Source organism: Vulpes vulpes, chromosome 9, assembly GCF_048418805.1.
Source record: "Vulpes vulpes isolate BD-2025 chromosome 9, VulVul3, whole genome shotgun sequence".
In the NCBI taxonomy this organism is placed as follows: Eukaryota; Metazoa; Chordata; class Mammalia; order Carnivora; family Canidae; genus Vulpes; species Vulpes vulpes.
Window position 1 is genome coordinate 62,354,295 of NC_132788.1, and position 26,146 is coordinate 62,380,440.

General features: G+C 40.9%; 1 protein-coding gene across 2 annotated transcripts in view; it reads left to right on the plus strand.

The window, feature by feature from the left end:
• The first annotated feature begins 9,554 nt into the window (after positions 1-9,554).
• Positions 9,555-26,146, plus strand: part of RAD18 (RAD18 E3 ubiquitin protein ligase) — a 102,523-nt gene continuing 85,931 nt past the window's right edge. The window contains exons 1-2 of one of the 2 annotated variants that reach the window (XM_026016939.2): positions 9,555-9,705; positions 15,642-15,723. In XM_026016939.2, the coding sequence (XP_025872724.1) occupies positions 9,655-9,705; positions 15,642-15,723 (133 nt within the window). In that variant the 5' untranslated portion in view covers positions 9,555-9,654. The remainder of the gene's footprint in view (positions 9,706-15,641; positions 15,724-26,146) is intronic. The other variant, XM_072720349.1, reaches the window with a different exon arrangement.

The window sequence follows — 26,146 nt, forward strand, 5'->3', positions numbered from 1 at the left end:
ATTTTTTATTTTCCCATGCCCATTCTTTAAACTGAACCTACACCAGTGCTCCTAGATCTCTGATGCCCTGATAAATAGCTCTGTCTCCTTTATGTCATGCTGTTGAGGAATGCATTAAGTTAGGACTCAAAACCCCAACTCAGCTAGCATAAATATAAAGGAATAATTTTTGCCCCTCATCTGAATGAAAAGAAAATTAAGATTCAGGCAGGACTGGATCCAGGTGCTCCAACAATGTCAACAAACTTCTGTCTCTCTACCTCTCAGCTCTGCTTTCCTTCAAGGCTGACTCTTTCCAAGTGATGACAAGGATGACCCAAAGCAATTCCAAGTGTACATCGTAGCATTCAGCTATACCAGCAGAAAAAAGAGTATATTCTCTTTTCCAGTAGATGAGTGAAAGTTGCAGAATTTTCTCTGATTGGTCTAGCTTGAGTCACAAGCTTACCCTTAATCAATCCCCAAATGGAGGGCAGACCTTACTGTCATTGACCAGGTCTAGTCACTTGCCTATTTTTGAGCTCGTGGTTGATGTCATCAACCTCACCTGACCACCGATTGAGAATAAGGTAAGAGAGTGGTTCTCCAAAAGAAAGAGATGGATTCTACTATCAGAAAAATGACGCCGGGCAAGCAAACCCCAGGAGCCAATCAAGAACCCCATGGTCCAGGGGGTGCTCTTGAGAAATGCGTTCAGAGCATGATCTTGGTCATTCTTGCCATCCTTCCCTTCGGCAGGTGCCGAGACTCCTGTCAATGGCAGGATGATACACCCTCTCTCTCGCAAAATGCTTTGTCTTTCTGCAGCGCCCATTGCCAGAGAAGGGTACTGTAGATATGAATAGGACTCGGGTTATGGCCAGACTGCCTGGGTTTAAACCTGGCCTCTCCTCCTTACCAGCTGAGAAACCTCAGAAGAGTTCTTTACTAGCTCCATCACTCAGTTTCCTCACCCCAAAAGTAGAGACCAAAAGTAGAGACCATAGCAGTACTCGCCCTGTAGGCTTGTCGAGAGAAGTAAGTTACGACACACAGGATGCAGGCGATGGTGCTGAGTACAGAGAAAAACCCTCAAAAGTAGTAGCTGCTCTAAACCTCTAATTATGATCTTGCTTTTTGGAGAGGCTTAATTTCTGTGCCCTAGTCTCAAGGCCACAGTCATCATTTCCCCCAGCAGACGCCAGGGCCTTCATGTAAATCAGACAAGCTGATTGCCTGCTTCCATCCCAGGCTCCGAAGGGGAGCAGGGAGATACATAAATATGTTCACATTGAACACCTACTATGTGCCAGGCACCGTTCTAAGCAACTTATATAGACTCTCTCAGTCATATCCAACAGAAAAACTATAAGGTATGATCTATGATTAGCCCCAGGAGTTCCGAAAGGTAAAGGAACTTTCCCAAGATCATATAGTTGGAAAGTATGTAAACCTGAATGTAGAAGAGGTCAAATGACACCACGAAAGTGATAGCTCCCCTGACCTCCATATTAATTTACTTCCAACATGCCCAGCCAAGGCCTCCATTCCAGTGACATCAAACATAAAGACACCCATGTTAACATGGGACCCTGTCCCCCAAGACAGAAGCTCCTGGAGATGTCCCATCCAGGCTCCCAGATACACAAGGGCCTGCAGGAGGAGAGGGGGTGGATTTGACTCTTTATCCCCTGTAGGTCCAGCTCAGGGTCCTTTAGTAAGTTGGCGCTCACTAAAGGTGGATTAGATGCAAGGATGATGAAGTAAATGAATAAAGAATAAATGAGCTGATGATTCTGCATTTCTAAGGCGAAGCTTGGGTGCACATCCAGCTCAGTACTCTGCTGTCACCATGTGGCCATTTGTAAAATGGCAGGTAGGATCAATGGTCTCCAATTTTTAGTGTGAAAAACTTCAAACACGCAGAAGAATACAGGGAAGAGTGTTAATTAGCCCATTATGTCTATCCTTGGTTTAACAATTATTTTATTTTTTTCTGAATTTGCTTTATCTTTTTAAAATGTCAAATGAATCACCGACCTCATGGCACTTTACTGTGAAATACATCAGCATGTATCTCTAAAAATGACATTTTCCTACATGACAATCCCATTGTCAACCTAATAAAATTAATAATAACTTCTCAATCTAGTGTAATACCTAATTCATAGTCAAAATTCATTGATCATGCCCAAGAATTTCTTTGAAAGGTTACTTGGTTCAAATCAGCGTCCAAACAAGGGTTATGTCTATGAAGTCTTTTTTATTCTAGAACAGTGACTTTGGCTCATGACCCATTGAACAACTCTGATTCATTTTCTTGTAGAATGCTCCATGGTCTGGATTTGTCTGGTTGCTTTCTCAAGTTGTCAATTCCCTGGTTGCTGTCGACCATGAATGTGTTACAAACTAGAAGTTGGATCCAAATATTTGATTATATTCAGGTTCACCATTCTTGGCAAGAATGCTCCCTAGATGATGTGTGCTTCATATTGTATCACATCTGGAAGTGCGTGCCGTGTGGTACTCACTTGCACAGATGATAAGATTGCCCAGTAAGTTCAAGGGGATTCACCTTCATCCTTCCATTGAAAAGCTGAGCTTTTCCTACGAGCAGCAAGTAAATTTTGGTCTGATCACTTGGAACCTGATAAATATCCAGTTCTATTAGTGTTTGACAGCTTCCTTACTTGGGGCACTATAAGATGCTCCAAGCTCATCTTGTACCTCTTCTGCCCCAGACCTCAAATCAGCCATGTCTTCAGGGTGCCCAGATTCCTTTCCATGGAAACAGTGCTTAGAGACAACAGTCCATGTGTTAGCAAGCAGTGGAGTTGATTGGAACCCAGACAGCCTGACCTCAGAGCTAGTGCTTTTTCTTTTTTCTTTTTCTTTTTCTTTTCTTTTCTTTTCTTTTCTTTTCTTTTCTTTTCTTTTCTTTTCTTTTCTTTCTTTCTTTTTCTTTCTTTCTTTCTTTCTTTCTTTCTCTTTCTTTCTTTCTTTTCTTTCTTCTTTCCTTTTCTTTCTTCTTTTTTTTAGAGCTAGTGCTCTTAACCTCTATGCCCTCTGGTTAACAATGTGTATTAGTGACAATGATAGTAATAATTGTGACTGTTACTCCTATTGCATAGCCAGTTACTCCTTGTCAGATGCCTGCTAGGTGCTTCCCAACATTTAAAAAATGTAATCATTAAGGCAACCCTCAGAGGTAGGCAGTCTTATTCTTACCTTACAGAAAAGGAAACTGAGGCTCTGAAACATAAGTGGCTCATGGTAAGTGGAAGGGTGTGGACACAAATTGGGATCTGTGTGACTCTCAGTCCTGTCCCTTAGACACTAAAGGCCATATTGGTTGGTAAGAATTCTGGCTTTGGTGATTTCCACACTGTCTCCTTTCATTGGTTCCTTGCTCTCTTCCCTTTGCCCTACTCACTCCCTCTGTCCCTGAGCCCCAGAGTCCTGACACTCATTTGGTGCTCCCACCTGTGAGTGCTTGTGGGAGCCCCTTCTACATTTATAGCTGTGCAAGGGTAGGGATGGCCCTGTTGGGAGACTAAGTAATTGCCATAAAGTGTCTTTGAGATACAACCTGCTTTAACACCCCTGGAGAAACATTCAACTCTCCCAGGGAGCTCTGGAAATCTAAACAGCCTTCAAGAACCAAAGAATTGAAGCTTGAGTGGGGGATGTGTATCCAGATATTATGATAGATGGTGGAGGCACAGGACTCAGCTACACATCCTTCGATTTGTTCCTTGGGTAGATGGCTGCCTACTTGAAAGGAGGAAAGGCTGAAGCCTATAGAGAAAAGAATTGAGTATGAGTTGTTGTTCACAAAAAGGGCTGTCATGCCCCTGGGGCCCATAAAGTCTGGCTAGAGATCAGAAGTAGAGGGGAGATAAATTTTTGGATCAGAGAGCAAACACTGCAATGGAGAAGAGGAGGCACCAATAAGACTAAGGCTCGTGCAGTTCTGTGTCTGGGGGCTCCCAAGCCAGACTCCAGGCAGGATTCCTGTGAAGGCGCACTGTGATTTTTGCTCAGTGTAGCAATTAGCCATTGCTGCTGTATAACAAGCCACTCCCAAACTTAGTGGCTTAAGATAATGAACATTTATTGTTTACCATGAGCCTGTGGGTGTATTGGGCATTTCTCTGGTCAGGGCTGGCTGAGCTGATCCCTGGGATGGCAGGTGGTTTGGCTGGGGCTGGGTGGTCTAGGATGCCTTCACTCCCATGTCTTGTAGATGGCTCGGTGTCAGCGAGGATGACAAAGAGGACTATCTTGCTGTCCAGGGAATCATTAGGGTTTGTTCACGTGGCAGGGGTAAGGTTTCCAAGAGAAGCAAGAGAGAGCGCAAGCTCCAGCCTCCGCTTGTTTCACCTTTGTTAATGTCATTGGCCAAAGCAGGTCACAGGGCCAAGCCCAGCTTCAAGGTGGGAAAAACAGCTCCACGTCCTGATGGAAGGAGTCATATCATAAAGAGGTGTGGCCACAGGGAGGGGAAAGAATTTACAACCATTTTTGCCATCTGCATGTTTACAGGCAGCCATTCCCTCTTTTACTGTACACAGCACTTCAACGTTCATCTGGGGTATCCACCCCTACTCCCAAACTCCCATCTAGACAGTCTGAGGCCCAATGATTGGCCTAAGGATGGGCATGTGACCCAATTCTAGCCAATGTGATTCAACCTGGTACTTTAGCTGGAGACTATTGGGAATGGCATCTTTTTTCCTGCTCCGACAGCTGTGCTAGAGGAGTATAGTCGTGGAGCTTCTGGAGGCTGTGTTTGCCCCCGCGGCAGGGGAGGCTGCTTGCACATTCAGCCAACACTGAAGAAGGCAGATCTAAGGCATCAAGAAAGACTGAGAGGAAAGAAAAGAGACTACTCTGATAACACCTGGATCAGGCCACACCTGAATGCCTACTCTTGGACTTTCCAGTTACATAAACTAATACATTCTCCTTTTTGATTAGGCCATTGTGAGTTGGCTTTCAAACTCAACACTTGTAACCAAGAGAATCCTGAGTTCTTCCTCTCTGATCTCGAAGCTCTTCTCATGTTTATTCTGTGATTTGGGCAGATAGTCTTAGTCTAAGTTACTGCTTGTGACCTCTGCCTGGGCCTATAGTAAGTTCTCAGTAAACATTCGTTCAAAGCACCCAGAGGAAGGGTTGGGACACCTCCTAAGAAGAGGCTGTGATGACAGGCTGGTAACAGTCTCAGGGAGAGGCTCCCAGATATAGTGTTCTCATAGGCAGGTGGAGCAGGTGATGGACACAGTCTGTCAATGTAAACTGTGCCTCACTGGCTCCTGGGGCTGGGGCCCCAAGGTGGGCAGGGCGTGGGGAGCACAGGTGGTGAGAGCAAGGCAGGGTGAGGTCCATAGTAATCATGGAGCTCGCAGCACTTTTACCTCCCCCTGACCACTGGCTCCCTGGGTCTCCACATAGCTGCCTCTGTCATATTAGTTGGGTCCTGGCACCAACGTCACCCTCTCAAAGAGGACTTCCCACATCATCCAGTTTATAGTGCTCCCCACTCTTTGTTACATCATCCTTTTTTGCTTGCCTATCACTTACCATTTTATTAAGTTCGCTATTCATTTTCTTACATTTTTTTCTGTCTGGGCCCTGTCTTTCCCCCAGAGTGTCAGCACCTTGGGAGCAGGGACCAGGGCTCTCTTGTTCACCTCTGTGTTCCAGCACCTGGCACAGGTAAGTAGCGGCTCAATGGGGGAGGGGAAGAGGGGAGGAAAAGGGGAAAGAAGGGCTAAGTCCTGAGCTCCTTCAGTGTCCTCCCTCCCATAACCGGAGCACAGATGGGTCCTCAGGGGAAGAGCATGGGGAACAGAGAGGAATGTGATGTAAAGAGACACTGCAGAGGAACTCAGCAGGGCCTTGGGAAGCCTCAGGGAGCAGCCAGGCTGCCCCCATACCCCCCTGGGAGGATATTTCCCTGATTAAGATTGTCAGATTTGGCAAATAAAACTATAAGATGTTCAGTTAAATTTATATTTCAGATAAACAGTGGATCTTTTTTTGTTTAAAGATTTTATTTTATTTTTAAGTAATCTCTGCCCAATGTGGGGCTTGAACTCATAACCCCGAGATTAAGAGTCCCATGCTCTATAGACTGAGCCAGCCAGGACCCCCCTCCCCTCCAGCGAATCTTTTTTAAAGTATAAATATGTCGTGTACAATATTTGGGATATATTTGTATTAAAAATTGGTGTTTATCTGAAATTGAAATTTACAGGGCATCCTATATTTTCTCTAGTGGCCGTACCCCAGACCTTCACTTTGTGCTAAGTGCAAAGAGAGATTCTACTGAGTAGCCTGCTTTTTAATATGGAACGTTTTGTTTCACTCCCGAATAAGAAGTAAAGTCTCTTTATTGATCTAACAAAGGAGAATGTCCGTGAAAACAGCAGCTTGTTAGGGCAGATTGGCTCCAAGGGGGCGGATAAATACCGTGGAAAGGGCAAGACAGATGCCTTATCCTGAAGTCAAAGCTGCTTTCAGAACCTCCTTATGCTGTTGCTTGGACTTTCCTCCCTGGGCCCAGAAGTGGGCTTGAGGTGCTGCCGAAGAGGGCAGGAGGTGTATATGGTTCAGCCTGTGAGGGAAAGATTCATGGGGAAGTGGCTGATTCTGGTCATTCATTCCTTCAGTCTCGCTGAGCAGCTGGTGGCAGGAACTCGAAGATGGATGGCACTGGGTGCTGCCCTGGGGGCTCTCTCCAGAGACGAGAGATGGATCTGGAGCCCAGGACCCACAAGTGATGGCTGTCCCAAGTCTGTCTTCATGGTTGACTCAGTGGGAAGAATGCATTTCTCTCTCTCTCTCTCTCCTTATTCTTTTTCTTTTCTCCCTCTTCTTTTTCTCTCACTTTCTCAGTCTTTGTCATCTTGAACCTATAAGTACTAAAAAGGAAAGATGACTAGTGCAATCAGGCATGGGACCTGGTCTTAGTCTCTCCAAGCGCGGGTCCCCCACCCCACTACCTGCTTCCTGGGCAATACCATCAAGGACTGGAGGAGTTCATTTGCATGCCCTTTTCTGATTGATACTCACCCTTTGCAGCCTTCCATGCTCCACTCCTCTTGGCCACTCCCCAACAACCTGTTGGAGCCCCACAAAGGAAGGCATCCTGAGAGCCTCAAACCTCTAACCCTTGGTCTTGTCTGCTCAATTATTCCTCAGTAAAGTGTCCGAGGATGATCCTTTATGGTTTGGGATTAAAAGAACCAGATTCCAGGCTGGACTTTGCCACTGAAAAACTGTGATCATGAATGAGTCCCTCTGCTTCTCTGAGACTCAGTTGCCTCATCTATAAAATGGGAATAATTCTCATGATGAGGTGTGGGGGTTTTGTTTTTTTTGTTGTTGTTGTTATTGTTTGCTCTTTTTTATTCTTACTTTAAGATTTTATTTATTTATTCATGATAGACATAGAGAGAGAGGCAGAGATACAGGCAGAAGGAGAAGCAGGCTCCATGCAGGGAGCCCGATGTGAAACTCGATCCCCGGACTCCAGGATCACGCCCTGGGCCAAAGGCAGGCACTGAACCACTGAGCCACCCAGGGATCCCCCTTGTCTGTTTGTTTTAATTTTTTAAATAAGATTTTATTTATTTATTCGTAGACACGCAGAGAGAGAGGCAGAGACACCGGCAGAAGGAGAAACAGGCTCCATACAGGAAACCCGATGTGGGACTCACACCCCAGGCTGCAGGCGGCGCCAAACCACTGCGCCACCGAGGCTGCCCTTGCTTGTTTTTTTTTTTAATGAGACTCTTCTGTAGTGGTTAATATGGACTTTTAAGCCAGACTGCCTGAAATCAAATCCTTCCCTCTTCCACCTACCAGCAGAATGCCCTAAACGAGTTATCTTTTTAGTTCTCTTTCTTAATTTGGTTGGAGCGAGTCTGAAATAAGTCAAATTATCTAAAAACACTGCAACAATGCTTTACATGCGAGTGCATAATGAATGTCAGTTATTATTGCAATAAGTATTAAAAGTCCTTTTTGTCCAAATGCTGTTAATATTATTATTGCTCAATGAATGTTTGGGCATAGGTTGGGAAAAATCAATTGGGTGCCAGAGTTTCTTGTGAAGACAGTTCAAAGAAGTGAAGCCTTAACCTCTTTGAGCCTCAGCGTCTTTATCTGTATTATGGCAACAACTTTACCTCTGCCTGTTTCAGAGGGTAGCTCAAGTGCTTGAACAATGATAAGTGCTTAAAAAAAAAGTATTTGTTGAATGAATGAATGCCTGGACCACGTGGGGTACCAGTGGCAAGTAGCAGGGGTCTCCCTTGAGCAATGTAACTAAACTTGCTGGCTATGAGACCTGATGCAATGGAGACCCTCATAAGGCAGTGGGTGAGCACTGAGTCAAACACACAGACTGGGTGGTGTGCTGGTCAGCTTCACATTTGCATAATGGGCATTATTATTATTTTTTTGTAACAGGCATTCTTACACTGGTTGGTGAGAGTATAAATGTATAAATGTATTAGTATAAATCAGCCCTTTTGAAAAATCATTTAGTGCTAGTTATAATTTTAAGAGAGTACACAAATTCACAAATTGAGTCAGTAATTCCATTGATAGGAAATCATCCCCCAGATATCTTGGCCCAAATGCGCCAAGGTTTATATAGTGTGTTCACTGCAACTCTTTGCAATAGTGGAAAACTGGAAATAACCTAAATGTCCCACAGTATGGGACCAGGTTAATAAATTATGGTACATCTATGTTATGGACTACGTGGCTATTGAAAAGAATGAGGTAAATATGTACATTATTAATATGGAGAGGTCTTAAGATGTATAGTTAAATAAAAACTCAAGTTGACAAAGCTATGTATTTAATATAATGATATGGGGGGGGGGATCCATTATTTGTATATCTGCACAGGAAATATCTGAAAGGCTACATGCCAGAGTTAAGGTGGTTTATCCCTGCAGAAAAGTAAAATAAATTAAAATTTTATCTTGAGAAAAGAAAGAACTATTTAAAGTCCAGAGGCCCTTATTTGTGACTCTACTCAGCTTTCTGAGCAGAAGCTTCCTCTTGTGTAAACTAGCAAGGGTAATACTAACAGGTGTGAAAACCCCTCCTCAGAGCAGGGACAGATCACTACAGCAAGCACAGAGGGCAACGTGAGGAGGGGGCATAAGCCCAGACCTTGAAAGGTCTGGCAAGTTCTGGATTTGGTTTCTGACCGTCTTTCCCTAACAGTCAGCAGGCATTAATTTAACAAGTGTGCAAAACCTGATGTGCGCTTTTTTTTTTTTTTTTAAGATTTTATTTATTCATGAGAGACAGAGGGAGAAGCAGGCTCCATGCAGCGAGCCCGGGTCTCCAGGATCACACCCCGGAACGAAGGCAGGGGCCAAACCGCTGAGGCACCTTAGGGAAAGTCGATGTGTGCTTTTTAACCGCTTAAATGCTCTCTGAGAGGCCAAGGGAAGCTCCGCGCGTGCGCAGTGAGAGCGCCTTTGGCTGCGCTCCGCCCACGTACTACAACTTCCAGCAGGCTCCGCGCTCGCCTCAGGCGCGTCGCTGGCTGATGATGTAATGCGTAGCGCGGGGAATTTCGAGTAGCGGCGGAGCGCGGGAGGCCAGCGGGTGCCGGGCCCCCCAGCTTCCTCAGGGCAGACCATGGACTCCCTAGTCGAGTCTCGGTGGCCTCCAGGCCTGGCGGTCATGAAGGTGAGTGCTCGGGGGGAGGGTGGGTGCACCGGGGTGTCCGCCGGAGGCCAGTCCCGCCTTGAGAGGGCAAGAGGAGGAGACGGGAGCCGCGAGCTGGGCCGGGTGACCGCTCAGCGGCCTGGTGGTTTGGGGCCTCGGTTTCCTGTTGCTGCGAAGTGGCGGGGTCAGGCCTCGGTCCCTCGTGGGGGGCTCCGGGGGGCCGTTCAGCCACGAGAGTAGCAGTGACCTCGAGGGGAACGGCCCCCCCAGCAGTGACAACGGCAGGGGCCGCCCCCCCTTTCTGGCGGCCTGCCTGCTGCTCGTCGACGGTGGGCGAACCCCGCAGTGCATTAGCTGACGGCTCCGCACCTGCTCTGCTGCTTCCTCGGCTTCTGATCACCTAGTGCTGGCCTGCCCTGGCGCCTCCCGGGCGTGCCCTGCCGCCTGACGCTTGTGCGCCTCCCATTTATTTATTTATTTAATTTATTTATTTAATTAATTTGTTTATTTTATGATAGTCACAGAGAGAGAGAGAGGCAGAGACAGGCAGAGGGAGAAGCAGGCTCCATGCACCGGGAGCCCGACGTGGGATTCGATCCCGGGTCTCCAGGATCGCGCCCTGGGCCAAAGGCAGGCGCCAAACCGCTGCGCCACCCAGGGATCCCCTGCGCCTCCCTTTTAAACGAGGAGACCAGGGCTCAGGCTCTGCACCAGCCTTTCATCTCATTACATCATTTCCCTTCAGTGACATTGGCTTGTTTTTGGCCAAGGCATCCCAGGCCCGTTTACAGTTTACAGTAGCCGTGAGCCCTGGGTTCCTGCTGCGCTGGAGCAGCAGCAAATACACGCTTGGCCGTGCGAGCTTAAGCATCGGTCGCTTGCTTTTTTTTTTTTTTTTCTTCCCCCCTCGTGCTCTGTGATTATGTATTTCTGTCTGTGTGCAAGATCACTTTCTAGTTCTGTTCCTCATTTTTGTAGAATTGGGGATTACGGTATCTGTCCCACTGACGCTGAAGACTGACTTTGAGGAGTAAGTGAAGGGATTTGGGGGAAGGTTAAAATAAGTATAAGGCCTTTCTTCTTGCCATCACCAGGGTCATCGACAGTGCTTGAGGACGTGAGATAGCCCCGTGGTGAGGAGCTGACATTGTGGAAGCATCTAGGAAACATGTCGTTTTGGAGTTGTGACCTTGGGGTCAAGGTGCCGTGGAGGAGGGACGCCTCCGTGGCTCAGCGGTTCAGCGCCTGCCTTTGACCCAGGGCCTGATGCTGGAGTCCCAGGATCGAGTTTCACATCGGGCTCCTGGCATGGAGCTTGCTTCTCCCTCTGCCTGTGTCTCTTGCCTCTCTCTCATGAGTAAATAGATAGTCTTTTTTTTTTTTTTTTTTTTTTAAGATTTTATTTATTTATTCATGATAGTCACAGAGAGAGAGAGAGAGAGAGAGAGAGAGAGAGAGGCAGAGACACAGGCAGAGGGAGAAGCAGGCTCCATGCAGGGAGCCCGACACGGAACTTGATCCCGGGTCTCCAAGATCGCGCCCTGGGCCAAAGGCAGGCATCAAACCGCTGCGCCACCCAGGGATCCCATAGATAAAGTCTTAAAAAAAAAAAAAAAGAAAAAAAAGTACGGTGGAGGAGAACATAGATTTGAGATCCAGTGGTCTTGGTTTAAATCTAGCCACTGGCTCTTATTTAACTGTGTGATCTTGAGTGGGTTACTTAACCTCTCTGAGCCAGAATTTCCTCAACTATAAAGTGGAGACAAAGAGAAATAGTTTATGGGATTGGTTAAATGAGTTGATGTGTGTAGATAGGGATCCTGTCTGGCTTATTATTCACTATGCTTACCAGTGCCTGACACATAGAACATGCTCAGAGATTATCTAATTGGTTGAAGGTTCTAAGTATCTGGAAGGTAGTAAGCATTCAGTTAATATGTCTTTATTATTATCGTTTTTTAAAAAAGATTTTATTTATTCATGAGAGAGAGAGGGGCAGAGACACAGCAGAGCGAGAAGCAGGCTCCATGCAGGGAGCCAGATGTGTGACTCGATCCCAGGTCTCCAGGATCACGCCCTGGGCTGAAGGCAGGGCTAGACCCCTGGGCCTCCTGGGCTGCCCCTCTATTATTATCATTAGTACTTAACATGCAGTAAGTATTTCTTTCCCCCATTTTTATTTGTTATTTGGAAGATTGAATTGCATAAAGGAAGTAAAAGCTCTGCGGCTTGTAAAGCTTCTTGGTTTGTAGATTTAAGCTTATTTTACCACAACTTCCACAGTGTTCTTTAGAGGCAGGATTTGATGTCTCACCACAGCATTGAATATAGGGTTCAGCACCCAAGAGTGTTCAGAGATGGAGTTGATTGAGCCCATATTAGAATCATAGTGGAAAGCCAGCCCCCGCTAGTGTTTTCTATTTTTCTAATAGCTCTGTATTTTATTTTTACCGTTTGTACTTATTAATACTCTTTTGTTTTGCCCACCCCTCCCCACCTCTCACCTTCCTAGCAACCACAAGTTCTCTGTATTTAAGAGTCTGGCTTTTTTGTTTGTTTGTTTTGTTTTTTAGATTCCACATAAAAGTGAAATGGTATGGTATTTGCCTTTCTGTCAGACTTACTCACTTGGCATACATAATACCCTCTAGGTCCATCCATGTTGTCACAAATGGCAAGATCTTATTCTTTTTTATGGCTGAGTAATATTACATTGTATATATATGCACCACATCTTCTCTATGCAACCACTGACATTGGTTGCTTCCCTATCTTGGCTATTGTAAATAATGCTGCAATAAACATAGGGTTGCATATGTCTTTTCAAATTGGTGTTTTCATTTTCTTTGGGTAAATACTTTGTAGTGGAATTACTGGATCATATAATATTTCTGTTTTTAACTTTTTGAACCTCCGTAGTGTTTTCCATAGTGGTTGCAGCAATTTACACGTTCCTACCAACAGTGCAGCAGGGCTCCCTTATCTCTACATCCTCACCAACACCTGTTATTCCTTGTTTTTTGATACTAGCCATTCTAACTGGCATGAGATGATGTCTTATGGTAGTTTTGATTTGCATTTCCCTCATGATTAGTGATGTTGAGCATCTCTCCCTGTGTCTGTTGACCATTTGTATATCTTTTTTGAAAAAAATGTCTATTCAGGACCTCTGCCCATTTTTAAATGGGATTATTTAGGGGCTTTTTTTGGTATTGAGTGTGTAAATTCTTTATTTTAGATATTAACCCCTCATTGGATATATCATTTGCAAACATCTCCCATTCACTGGGTTGCCTTTTTTTCTTCATGGTTGCTTTTGCTGGATAAAAGCCTTTTATTTTGATGTTTTCCCAATAGTTGATGTTTGCTTTTGTTTCCCTTGTCTGAAGAGACATAGCTATAAATATGTTGCTAAGGTGATGTCCAAGAGATTACTGGCTGTTGTTCCTTTTAGGAGTTTTATGGGTTCAGGACTCACATTTAAGTATTTAATCCACTTTGAACTGACTCTGTATATGGTATAAGAAAGTGGTCCAGTTTCATCTTTTTTTGCGTGCAGCTGTTTAATTTTTCCAACACCATTTGTGAAAAGACTGTTCTTTCTCCTTTGTGTAGTCTTGCTTCCCTTGTTGTAGATTGACTGACTGTAGAGGTATGGATTTATCTGTGGGCTCTCTATCCTGTTCCAGTGATCAATGTTTTTTAATCCCTTTATTATATACCTACCAATTTCTCATCTAGTTTTTGCTCGAACTTTTTCCAGGGACAAGGAATTAGCTGCTCCCAGAAGTAGTTCTGTTTGAAATTCTTTCTTACACGAAATAGAAATCGGATTCCACAACCATGGTTGCTAACCTAGGATTCATAGAAAGACTTTCATATCCAGAATTATTTATAAAATTTTTGTTTGTATGTGTTTTTCTGAGAGTTCATGGTTTTTATTTATATATTTAAAGGGATCTGTGACCCCAAAAACTTAAGAACTTTTCCACTAATTATTAAGTCTTTTCATTGATTGCCTACTTCCCCCTTCCACTTCCCCTCTTTTAAGTTGAAAAAGTCCTAGAGCAGTCATTTGACCACTCTGATTTACTGCAGTGCATGTTATGGTCTTGAAAGGGCATGACTAGAAATTTGGATAAGAATGTTATAGCTCGTGTGATACAGTGTGACATTCCACAGATCTTGGCCAGTATGTATCAGAACCACTCCTCCAGAAAGGATAGTTATATAGAAGAAAGCACTCTGACTTCCAGCCCTGCCTCTGCTCTTAATTGATGTTCAACACAGTCCTCTAGCTTTTTGTGTCAGTGGTAGTTTACCATCCAAAATAATGGAAGATTTGGCATTTTCATGTTTATTTTCCTGATTTTATAGTAACAGGAAATTTTGGTTTTGACAATTTATAAATGGAGTATGTGTATATAAGTAGAAAATTAAAATTTAGATTAAGATAAAGGAGAAAATGGAAGTTACCCATCACCCTACCACCATCCAGAGGTTACCATGGTTTAATGTTTTCTCTGTTTAATGTGTGTGTATGATGTGTATACATTTAAAATTTGGGATCACTTTGGAGTCAACTTCTTGGGTTTGATTCAGCCACTTAAAAGCACTGTAGGCTTCATCTGTAAAAATGGGATACAGATGCTAGAGACCTCAGAAGATTGTTATGGAGATTAAACTGGATAGTTTATTGTAATGTATTGCTGTAGATTTGTTCTGTGATTTTTTTTTCCCCCATGACATTAATGATTCTTTGAAACTGTTGTTGTTTTTTTTTTTTTTTAATGGCTACGTAATATTTCATCATATAGACTGTTAGTGACATTGGTCTTTTTTGTTTGTATTTTGAAAATTTAGGTGATACACTCATGGCTGAAAAAATATGAAACTCCCTCCCAACCTGTCCTTTATCCAGTTTTCTGATCCATTACTATAATTTATTACTTCATTGTGTATCTTTTTGGAATTTCTTTGTATGTATACAAGGTAAAAATAGAATACGTTTTTATTCTGCGCTCTCTTTTTAACAAAATCAGCATACCTTCTTTCTTGTGCTTATTTTGGTAATCTTTCTGTATTATTACGTGAGTGAACTCCCTCTTTTTTTTTTTTTTTCTTTTTCTCTTAAAATCTGCTCCAGTAGTCTACTGAATGGAGTAACATTTTATTTTAAATGATTTAGAAGATTTTGCATTGTGAGAATAGACCCTTTCCTATTTGGATTGCATTCCAGGCTGACACACACCTGTCTAACTTCCCAGATTGACCACGTCTTTACCTTCTTCTGCTGTCACTGGCTCCAGCTTTTTCCAGGCCTTCCTCAGTTGGCTCCACCATGTCATAATTACCATGTGATACCGTGCAGAAAGCACTGGACTGACTGCCAGCAGGGACATAGGAAATTTAGTCCTGGCTTGACTCATGCCTAGTATGTGTGTGTGTTCCCTCATTTGTGAAGTAAGGGTTTTAACAAAACACTTTCTAATGTTTGGCTTTAACATTGTTTGATTTTGTTCTTAATCTGTGTGGTGAATGGTTATTGGTACCTTTCACTCAGTCGTGACTGGGAATGGGGTCTGAAGTGGAAGAAGCTTGGAGTAGGAGCTGGAAACACATGGGAAATGGAACAGGAATGGAGTAGCCCTTTTGTAAAGGGTTGAAGCTGTGGAACAGGAAGCTGTACAGTGTCAACTCTGTCTCTCGAAAGCTTTTTCAGTAACTTGACATTTGGATGTGTCAGTTACAAATGAGAAGGTTTTTCTTGATTTGTCAAGATTCCTCACAATTAATGTGGAGTTAATTCTGAGTTTGTTAATTCTGAGTTTGTATTTGACAAAAAAGTACTATTAAGTTGTTTTTTTTTTTTTTTAGGGGATGGAAAAAGAGTTCTGTGGTAGACATTCCAGTCTTGGTGTTTTTCTGATAGGTATATATGTATTTTTGCATTTCAGACAATAGATGATTTGCTGCGCTGTGGAATTTGCTTTGACTATTTCAACATTGCAATGATGATTCCTCAGTGTTCACATAACTGTAAGTATGCATTGTCTCTGTGAATCAGTAAAAATGTAAAAAAAAAAAAAAAGAATTAGTAAAAATGTGATTTTTATATAAGATAGTGTTAATTTAACACCAAATGTGAGTACACATTTATTTTTCCCTGTTGGCTCCTCTATCTTGAAGTTTTCAGATGATACTTTCTTTTGCCTTCCTCTTGGATATCTATTTTTTTAAAGCAGAAAATTATTATATTTTAAATGCAACTTCTGTACAACCAAAAGGTAAAACATCACTATAAAGTGTTGGTGAGAAAATATGGTATTTCATTTGCAACGTATGGCATATAGTTGACATCCTTACTCATAAATGCTCTCTTAGAAACCAGTAACAAGGACACTAACATTCCAAGGGAAATGAAACACATGTACACATAGAGGAAAATGAAATAACAATGACTAGTAAGGTTTAAGGACATATGAAGATGTTTGAGCAGTAAGAGAAGAAAAACAATTTCTTTGTAATATTATATTGTCAAAGATTAAAACATTGACATCTAATATTTATAGATTTTGGAAAACAGAAGTCTCATAGATAAACACTGAGTGACGAGATTGATGACAGTTTTTACAATTTTGGGAAAACCTACTTTTTGACTCAAAATACAAATTTTGGATATCCTTAATTCCAATGAGATGGAACTATTAGGACTATTTCAACAAATTGGGTAGAAATATTAGAAATAATTTATATATAAGCATGTTACTGCATAGAAAGTTTGTAGCTAATGTATGGGTCCAGGAGACTGCTTGCATATCAGTTTATTTGCCAGTACTCCCCAAAAGGATATGCACAAAACTCTGTTAACAGATAATGTTGAGGAGTAGAATCAGGAGGAGAAAAAAGCATTTAAGAAGTAAAAATACTATCCTTCACAAATTTCTGTGTTCTTGGAAGTCTGGAAAAAGATAATTTTTTATAAATCAATTTTAAGTTTACCCTGGGGTAAGTGAAAATTATAAATATGTGCACTTAAGACATATGGGAACACTGAAATTAAGCCTTCATTGACAACTGTCCTGAGCTTCTCTTTGTAATAACGTCTCCATCATTCAAACTCCCAAGATTTTAGTCCATTGTCAACAATGAAAGCAGTGAGCATGTCTGGTTACAATTCTCCCCAGTGACAGACACCCTCTAGGTAACTTTCAAACGTGAGCTTTCTCAGTCCAGTTTTTCTGATCTGTGAGAGGATCTACTCCAACACATAATCTGTATATTATGAAGACTGTCTTTTGGGTTTGAAGATGATGGTAGAAGCGATAGCATCGGTTTCCTATTTAGTCATCATTACACTCATTTCTCCAGGGGGATATTCCTGAGGCCAGAGATGGGAGTGAAGAACACTTGAAGGAGTAATATTGCCAACAGAGGTCTGGTAGTACTAATTCTTGCTATTAAAAGCAAAGATGGCAAAAGTGTGTTTTCCTGGAACTATCATCTACTGTGGTTCTCAGTTAAGACCCATGAGTTAAGAAAGTCTATAGGACAAAGGATGTTCCTGATGTCAGCTGTCCTTGGGCTATCTGTAAATCTCTTCTTTTCGTGTTCATCTCAAATCCCATCTTCTCCCGTATTATTTTCTTATGTCCCCTCTTGGATATTTATATGCCTTTTGTAAAATTACAGCAATAAAGATCTTGGTCATTGTACGTGGTTCTTTATTTGCTTGGTACTTTTAGGCAAATTTTAGGCAAATGTTAAATTTCAGAGTTTTTGTTTTGTAACAGGAAAACACATAGGTAGTTCAATCATGTAGTCCTTGACATGAATATTCAAAGTTTAAAGATATATTCAAATATATTCAAATTTTAAAAATCCCAGTGGGAGAATCTACCACTGAAGAGTATTATAGACAATTTTATCACTTACCTTTCTGTGTGAGGCTGGAAAGACTCCTATATTGAAATTTGCTTGTACTTAGCTTTATGAGTTTATTATGTATTTTTTATTCTCTAAGATTTTATTTATTTATTTGAGAGAGAAAGAGATACAGAGAGAGCACATGCGGGGGGGTGGGCAGAGGGAGAGGGAGAGGGAGATGGAGATTCATATTCCCACTGAGCATGCAGGACCCTGGGATTATGACCTGAGCCTAAGGCAGAGGCTTAACCATCTGAGGCACCCGTGTGCCCTTGTAGGTTGAGGCATTTAACACATAGTGGAGAACTTGTTATTGTTTAGGAGCTATTTTCAAGTGATTTTTCTTGGAAAGTTAAAAAACAAACAAAAAAAAAAGGGGAGGCTCAAAAAGCAGTTTTGATGGAAAGTAGTTAGCTTTGGTAAAAAGTTTCTATAGCAAAGACCGAAGAGAGTGGTGGTGGTAGTGGCATGGGCATTAGAGATATACTTAGGCTTGACTCTACTCCCCCACTTAATAGCTGGTTGAATTTGCAAATGCTAACATTTCTTCAAATGTAAAAATTTGATGAATAATTTCTACTTTAGAGGATGATGATTAAATGTACAGAACTCAGTGTCTGGCATGTTATAGGACCTTAATAATTGTTAATTCCTTTTTACATTAGATTGACATTAGTAAAGATAAGTTTTGGGGATTTTCTGAATATGTGTTAAAATAATCTTTATTTAGGTGTAATTTACAATAATAAAATACATCAATTTTAAATGCATAGTAAAGTGTGCAAGCATCAGTGAGGTTTGACAAAGATATATACCATGTAACCACTATAATTAAAATACTGTACATTTCAATTTCCTGGTAGAGTATTTCCCATCTTGGGCAGCCCGGGTGGCTCAGTGGTTTAGTGCCGCCTTCAGCCCAGGGCCTGATCCTAGAGACCTGGGATCGAGTCCCACATCAGGCTCCCTGCATGGAGCCTGCTTCTCCTTCTGCCTCTCTCTCTCAATGTGTCTCTCATGAATAAATAAATAAAATCTTTTTTTTTTTTAAAGAGTATTTCCCATCTTAGTTAATATAGCCTCGGGCAATAACTCTGTGTGTGGGGGGGTATGTATGTGTGTGTATGTGTGTTTCTGGACTCTTTCCTGTTTTTCTCTATGTTTATCCTTGTGCCAATACCACACTGTATTAATTACTGTCACTTTGTAGTAAGTCTTGATGTCAGACATGTTAAGTCCTCCCATTTTGTTTTTCTGTATCAAAATAAATTGGACCTTTTAGATCTTTGCATTCTATATACATTTTCATATAAATTTTATTTTATTTTATTTTATTTTATTTTATTTTTTTAAATTTATTTATGATAGTCACAGAGAGACAGAGAGAGAGGCAGAGACACAGGCAGAGGGAGAAACAGGCTCCATGCACCGGGAACCTGACGTGGGATTCGATCCCGGGTCTCCAGGATCGCGCCCTGGGCCAAAGGCAAGCGCCAAACCACTGCGCCACCCAGGGATCCCTCATATAAATTTTAGACTCAGATTTTCAATTTCTACAAAAAAGCCTGCTGGTATGTGCATTGGGTTTGTCCTCAATCTAGAGATCAATCTGGGTAGAAATGACTTATTAACAATGTTGAGTCTTCAACAGATGAACATGATATATTCCTCTGATTTTATAGCTTTAATTTCTCTCAACAGTATGGTTTAGTTTTCATTGTACAGTCCATGAACATAGAAATATAATTTTTTTAATTGACCTTTTATCTTGTGATCTTGGTAAATTCACTTTTACCAATTTTGGTAAACAAAATTGTCGATGCCTTTGGAATTTTTTTTTTTTTTAAATTTTATTTATTTATGATAGGCACACAGTGAGAGAGAGAGAAGCAGAGACATAGGCAGAGGGAGAAGCAGGCTCCATGCACTGGGAGCCCGACGTGGGATTCGATCCCGGGTCTCCAGGATCGCGCCCCGGGCCAAAGGCAGGCGCCAAACCGCTGCGCCACCCAGGGATCCCTGCCTTTGGAATTTTAACATACATAGTCACGTCATCTGTGAATAAAGACACTTTTACTTTCTAATTTCTATGCCTTGTATTTGTTTTACACAGGCTAGTATTTCTAGTACAATGTTAAATAGAAGTGATGTGGGTGGACATCATTTTCTTAGTCCTAATTTTGTGGGGAAATCATTTAGTCTTTTAAATATTATGTTAGCTATAGTGTTCCTATATTTTTAATACATTTTCATAAATTTATCAAGTTGAGGCAGTTCCTTTCTTAATTAGCTGAGAGGTTTGTTTTTTTACAAAAAAATATAAATGGGTATTGAATTTTGTCAAGTGTGTCTTCTGCATCTATGGAGATGTTCATATGATCTTCTTTATAATATTATAGAATTGCTTTTTGTTGTTAAAACAACCTTGTATTCCTTTCATTAAATTTATCTATTTATTTTAGCTGTTGAGTTTTTTGGCACAGAATTTTTTAATACTCTTCCTTATTACTTTTTTCCTTTTCATGGTTGAAGGATCTGTAGCAAAGTCTTATTTTTTCCCAAATGCTAGAAATGTCTGTTTTCTCTTTTTTCCTTAATTTATCAATTTTATTACTCATTTTAGGGAACCAGCATTTAGTTCATTGTTTTCTATATTTTGTCTTTTTTCTATTCATTGATCTATACTTTTTATTTGTTTGACATTACATCTTTCTTTTCTCATATAACTATGTGAAGCTATAAATTTTCCTCTAAGGCCTGCTTTAGCGACATCCCACACATTTTAATATGCATTTTCATTTTTAGTCAATTTAAAATGTATCTGAATATGCTATGTGATTTCTCTGACTCATGAGTCATTTAGAAGTCTGTTTTAAATATTTGGGGGTTTTCTTGATGTTTTCCTGTTACTAATGTCTAATTTTGTTATGTTCTGGTCAGAGAACATAATCTGATTTCATTTCTTTAAAATTTTCTTAGACATTTTTATAGTCCATTATATGATATTTCTTGCTTAGTATTTTTTTTTCTTTCCCCTTGGTTAATGTTTCATGTATACTTGAAAAGAATGTCTATCCTGCTGTAGGTGGGTGGAGTATTCTATAAATGTAAAATATTCAAGGTGGTTGATAGTGATTTTTAAGTAGTCTTTATATTTTATCAATAATGAGAGAGGTGTGTTGAAGTCTCCCAACTATATTACAGATTTGTCTAGTTTTCCTTTTACTTTTGTCAGTTTTTGCTTTATGTCTAATAATGTATATACGGTTAACAATACTATATGTGTAACAATTTGTTAATAGGGTAAATTTCATATTAGTTGCTTATGGAAGGATCATAATTCATGGACAGAGATGGGCATCCCTTCTGTAGATGAAAGATCACTTTTTATGAATTTGGTGAACTCTGCTTAGTTGAAAAAATTAGCTTTTACTTTTTTTTTTTTTTTTAAGATTTTATTTGTTTATTCATGAGAGAGAGAGAGAAGCAGAGACATAGGCAGAGAGAGAAGTCAGCTCCCTGTGGGAAGCCCATTGCAGGACTCAATCCCAGGACCTGGGGATCATGCCCCAAGCTGAAGGCAGATGCCCACCCGCTGATCCACCCAGGTGTCCCTACTTTTATTTTCATTATTTGTTTCTTTGTCACTTAGAGTTATCATTCTTTAAGAGGAAGTCAGTAGGGAGTACTTTCAGGATGATTATTTTATGAGCACTTATTTTTCATATTGTACCTCTCATGATTTGGTAGGCCTTTTCTACTAAACACTACTTGTCACAAGCTCCTCCAATACCAAAAGTTGCTTTGGGTCTGTAGTATTGTTTTAAACATTAAACAGTATTGTATTTAAACAGTATTGTTTTAAACATTCAGGATTTATCATTTTAAACTTTATTCTGTTTTGCTCTGTTTAGCTTTTTTGGATATGGTTAATGAACATTACATCTGCAGTTCTGCTATTAAGGACACTTTATACTATTGGAGTGTGGGATATATTGGCAGAATGCAAGTCAGTTAAATTGATCCAAAATCATTCTTTAAAGAGTACTTTTTTGGGAGAGTGAATGGACTTATTCCAATCTGTAAAACACCATTAAGTGAGAAATGTTTTTACTCATAGATTGATGTGTTCAGGTGCCAGTTTTCATTGTACTTGTCCAGTGTTTCTGACTTGATAATGGAAAATGCTCAAAATATTAACTCCTAGTTGAAATCCTTGCCTTGTAGACATTGTTAAATTACCACTATTTTAAAGATGGATCAGCAGTCATTTTTCTTTTTTGTTTTGTGGGTTTGGATGTACAAAACTAATTGAGGTTTCTGCTTTAATAAAAGGCAATTTAATTTCTTTATTTTTAAGTGAAATATGAAGTATTCCATTTATTACCTTTGCTAAATTAAGAGGCAGTGGAAGTTTCTTTTAGGCAAATAATGTGTTTTTCTTCTTTTATATTCTTATGAGGCAGCACTGTGAAATAAGATGGGAGAGTAGTGATAGCTTTACATATGGCTGGGACATACAGTTATGCAGAACTGCATGTATGGGAATGCTGGAGTGCTGGTTGTCAGTAGGGATATTATTCTCTTACCAGCTAGCTGGCCATTTAACTCTAGAACTGGAGGCAGAGGCCAGCCTTTTCAACTTTCTAGGACCTATTCCTTTCAAATGGGGAACGAGATTTTCTGCTTTTAACTGGATACTCTAGAACTATTTTTGAAATGGTTCATTTTCTCATACAAGCCTTAAGATCACACACAAAAATAACTGGTTTAACTTTTAGAAATTGGTTTTTTACTGTTAGGATGCTAGGTTCTTGATAATTGAAAGCTAGCAGTTGGCTATATTCTGTTTGAGATGAGAAATGCTTCCTTCCCCAAAGCTTGGATGTTTTTATTTTTATTTTTTTATGATTTATTTATTTACTAGAGAGAGAAGAGGGAGGATGCCAGCTGTGGGAGGGGCAGAGGGAGAGGGAGAGAATCTCAGGCTGACTCCCTGTGAGTGTGGAGCTCAATCTTATGGTCCTGAGATCTTGACCTGATCCAAAATCAGGAGTCTGACACTTAACAAATGGAGCCATCTAGGGACACCCAAAGCTACCCTTTACATCACTGTTTTATTCTATTCTCCCCCACCCTATCTGCAGAGCTCATAGGTGGGTTTTGGGAGGAAAACCAGACTTGACAGGAGATTTAAATAAAGCCTTAGTTCAGAGCTCTTCAATGGTTCTACTTTGGTTGGAATGTGATAGTTGCTCACTAGAGAATACATTACACTGGTCTGCAGTTCACCAGTACATATTTGGTAGTAAACTAGTAGACTGAAATTAAGCCAAGAGCTTGATCCTCTTGTGCCTGTGTCTGGTTCCCCATATGTGAAAACAAAACAAGATTATGCAGAAGAGAAGGCAGTAGTCCCATTATATATACTCTGGTACATGTGATCTTATAATGAAGTAGTATTTATTTGTATTGTATAGGCATATATAATAAATATATTTTATAAGCAAATTGTACATATTTTATTTATTTTTTTAAGATTTATTTATTTATTTATTTATTTATTTATTTATTTATTTATTTATGATAGAGAGAGAGAAGCAGAGACACAGGCAGAGGGAGAAGCAGGCTCCATGCAGGGAGCCCAATGTGGGACTTGATCCCGGGTCTCCAGGATCGTGCCCTGGGCCAAAGGCAGGCGCCAAACCACCGAGCCACCCAGGGATCCCCAAATTGTATATATTTTAAATAATTAATATGTTAAAAGCATGAGCTCTGGTACTTGCCTTTGTCACTTATTACCGTTGTGATCTTGGGCAAATTGGCTGGACTCTGTGCTGTATTTTACTTATTGTAAAATAGGACTAATATTAGTACCAGCCTCAGGGTTGCTGTAGGATCAAAAGCATTATATATTAAACATACTTAAACAGAGCACATAGTAAGTGCACAGTGTTATGTTAAACCACATGAAATTGCTAATATTTGTTCTTTTTTGATTTACCAAAAAATGACAGTTGTATATAGTTAAACCTAACAGCAAAAACAGTAATTTAAAAAAAAATTATTGTTCAATCAGGATCACATATTATGGATGCAAATTACTGACCAAAATCCATTGAATCAATATGACAGGATAGGGCCTGGGAAAGCAAATGAAAACCAACAGTAATCTCTCCAAGTGATTTGGATGAGTAGCCAGGTTTTGGGAAATCTTGATTTACAGTATTGCCCAGGAGAGTTTTGTATACGAAGAGAATAACATTGATAGTCAAGAGAATGAATCTGGGGAGGGTTTTTTTTTTTTTAAAGATTTTATCTTATTTATTCATGAGAGACACACAGAGAGAGAGGCAGAGACACAGGCAGAGGGAGAACCAGGCTCCACACAGGAGCCCGATGTGGGACTCGATCCCCAGACTCCAGGATCACGCCCTGAGCCAAAGGCAGGTGCCAAACCACTGAGCCACCCAGGGATCCCCCTGGGGAGGAATTTTTGCCTCAGAATGAATCATACCTCATGTCTCAGTTATATCTGATTTAGGTGATATTTAGAGGAGACTTTGGACTTTAGAGTCAGTGCTGGAATGAATTAAGACTTTTGGGGAGTGGTGGTATAGGATGAATGTATTTACACAAGAGAAGGGCATGGATTTTCAGGGGGCAAGTTGCAGAATGCTGTGGACTGAATTGTGTCCCTCCCAGAATTTGTAAGCCCTGAATCCCCAATATGATAGTATTTGGGAGATAATTAGGTTTAGTTGTGGCCATGAAGGTGGGCCCCTGATGAAGGGACTAGCGCCCTTAAAAGAAGAGACACATGTAGCTTGTTCTGTCCCCCTGCCAAAGGAGGACACTGTGAGTAGGCAGGCAGCCATCTACCAAGTCCGGAAGGGAGTTCTCACCACAAACCTACCACATTGGCATCTTGATATTGAACTTCTCACCTCCAGAACTATGAGAAAATACATTTCTTTTCTTTAAGGAACAATCTATGGTATTTTATTATAGCAGCCCAAGCAGAATATTCTTCCCTCCAGTACTTTGTAGCATTGATGTCATTCATTCCACTTCTACAAAAGCGCACATAAGAAGGAATATACATATGTGTGTATGTGTACGCACACAAATAACCTAATACCTTGCTGCCATTGAGGAAACGTACCTGTTAGATCAATTAAGAATAAGAAAAATAAAAGTTTTTATTTTACCTGTATTCCTTCTCTGGTGCTTTTCCTTTGTTTATTGTAGATCTAGGTTTCTTTCTTTCTTTCTTTAAGATTTATTTATTTATTTATTTATTTATTTATTTATTTATTCCTGAGAGACACAGAGAGGCAGAGACAGGAAATTTTTTTCGTTCCCTCAGCTGTGTCTAATCTACTGAGACCATCAGAGGCATTCTTCATTCTGTTATAGTGCTTATCTCTAGCATTTCTTTTTGATTCTTTCTTAGAATTCCCATCTCTCTTCTTACATTGACCATGTTATTCCATGTCATCAACTTTGTCCAGTTGTTTTAAATTCCTAGTTTATTAATTCCAGCGTTTGTGCCATATTTGGCTATGATTCTGATGTGTTCAGTTTCTTCAAACTATGTCTTTTGCTTTTTAGTATGCCTTGTAGTTTTTTCCTAATAACCAATCCTGATGTACTAGGGAAATGGAACTGTAATAAATAGACCTTTAGTAATGTGCCCGTGGGATGTCAGGAGAAGTACAGTGTTCTGTGATTACGTCTATCATTTAGTGAGTCTGTGCCCTGGACTGTGAACCTCACAGGTGCTTCTTAGTTTGTTCCTCCCCTTAGGTGGGATAGGATGAGTAGAGATAGCTGGAGTCACTTATTTCCCTTCCCCGAGGTCAGCTGGCCTCTGATCATATCCCAGAAGACTTGGGTCTGGTAAAATAGTTTCTCTTGAGGGCAGGCTTTGTCAAGAAGAACAGAATGCTCTGGAGTATTGCAAAGTGATTACTTTCCCCCCTCGCCCTGCAGAAAGACCAGAGGATTTTTCAGATTGTCACTTTGAGTCCCTGGTAGAACCCTTGGAGCTGAAATTCAGTGTGTGTGGGCCCACCTGTGGCTTTGTCCCCTTGGAGTTTTTAACTCTCAGACTCCTCCCTGCTGAACTTCTAGCGATTTGCCAATTACAGTTCAGGTTTTCCTGCCCCAACACTGGTTCTAGCAGAGGCTCTTTCTCTGGTTCTTGTGGATGTTTCTGCTCTGGTAAGTTCTGATTCTCTGTGTCTATCCTGTCTCTCTGTAGTTCGGGAGCAACAGTTTGTCTCATAACCTCAGTTCTCAGATGGAGCTAGGAAGAGCTGATTTTTCAGTCTTTTTATTTTAGTAAAGATTTAATTTACTAATTAGAGATCACGAGCAGAGGGAAGGGCAGAGGGAGACTCAGCAGGTAGTCTGATGGAGGACTCGAACCTAAGACCCTGAGATGGTGACCTGAGCTGAAGGCAGACGCTTTACCAACTGAGCCACGTAGGTGCCCCTTTTCAGTCTTTTGACTTGTTTACTTGTTAGAATT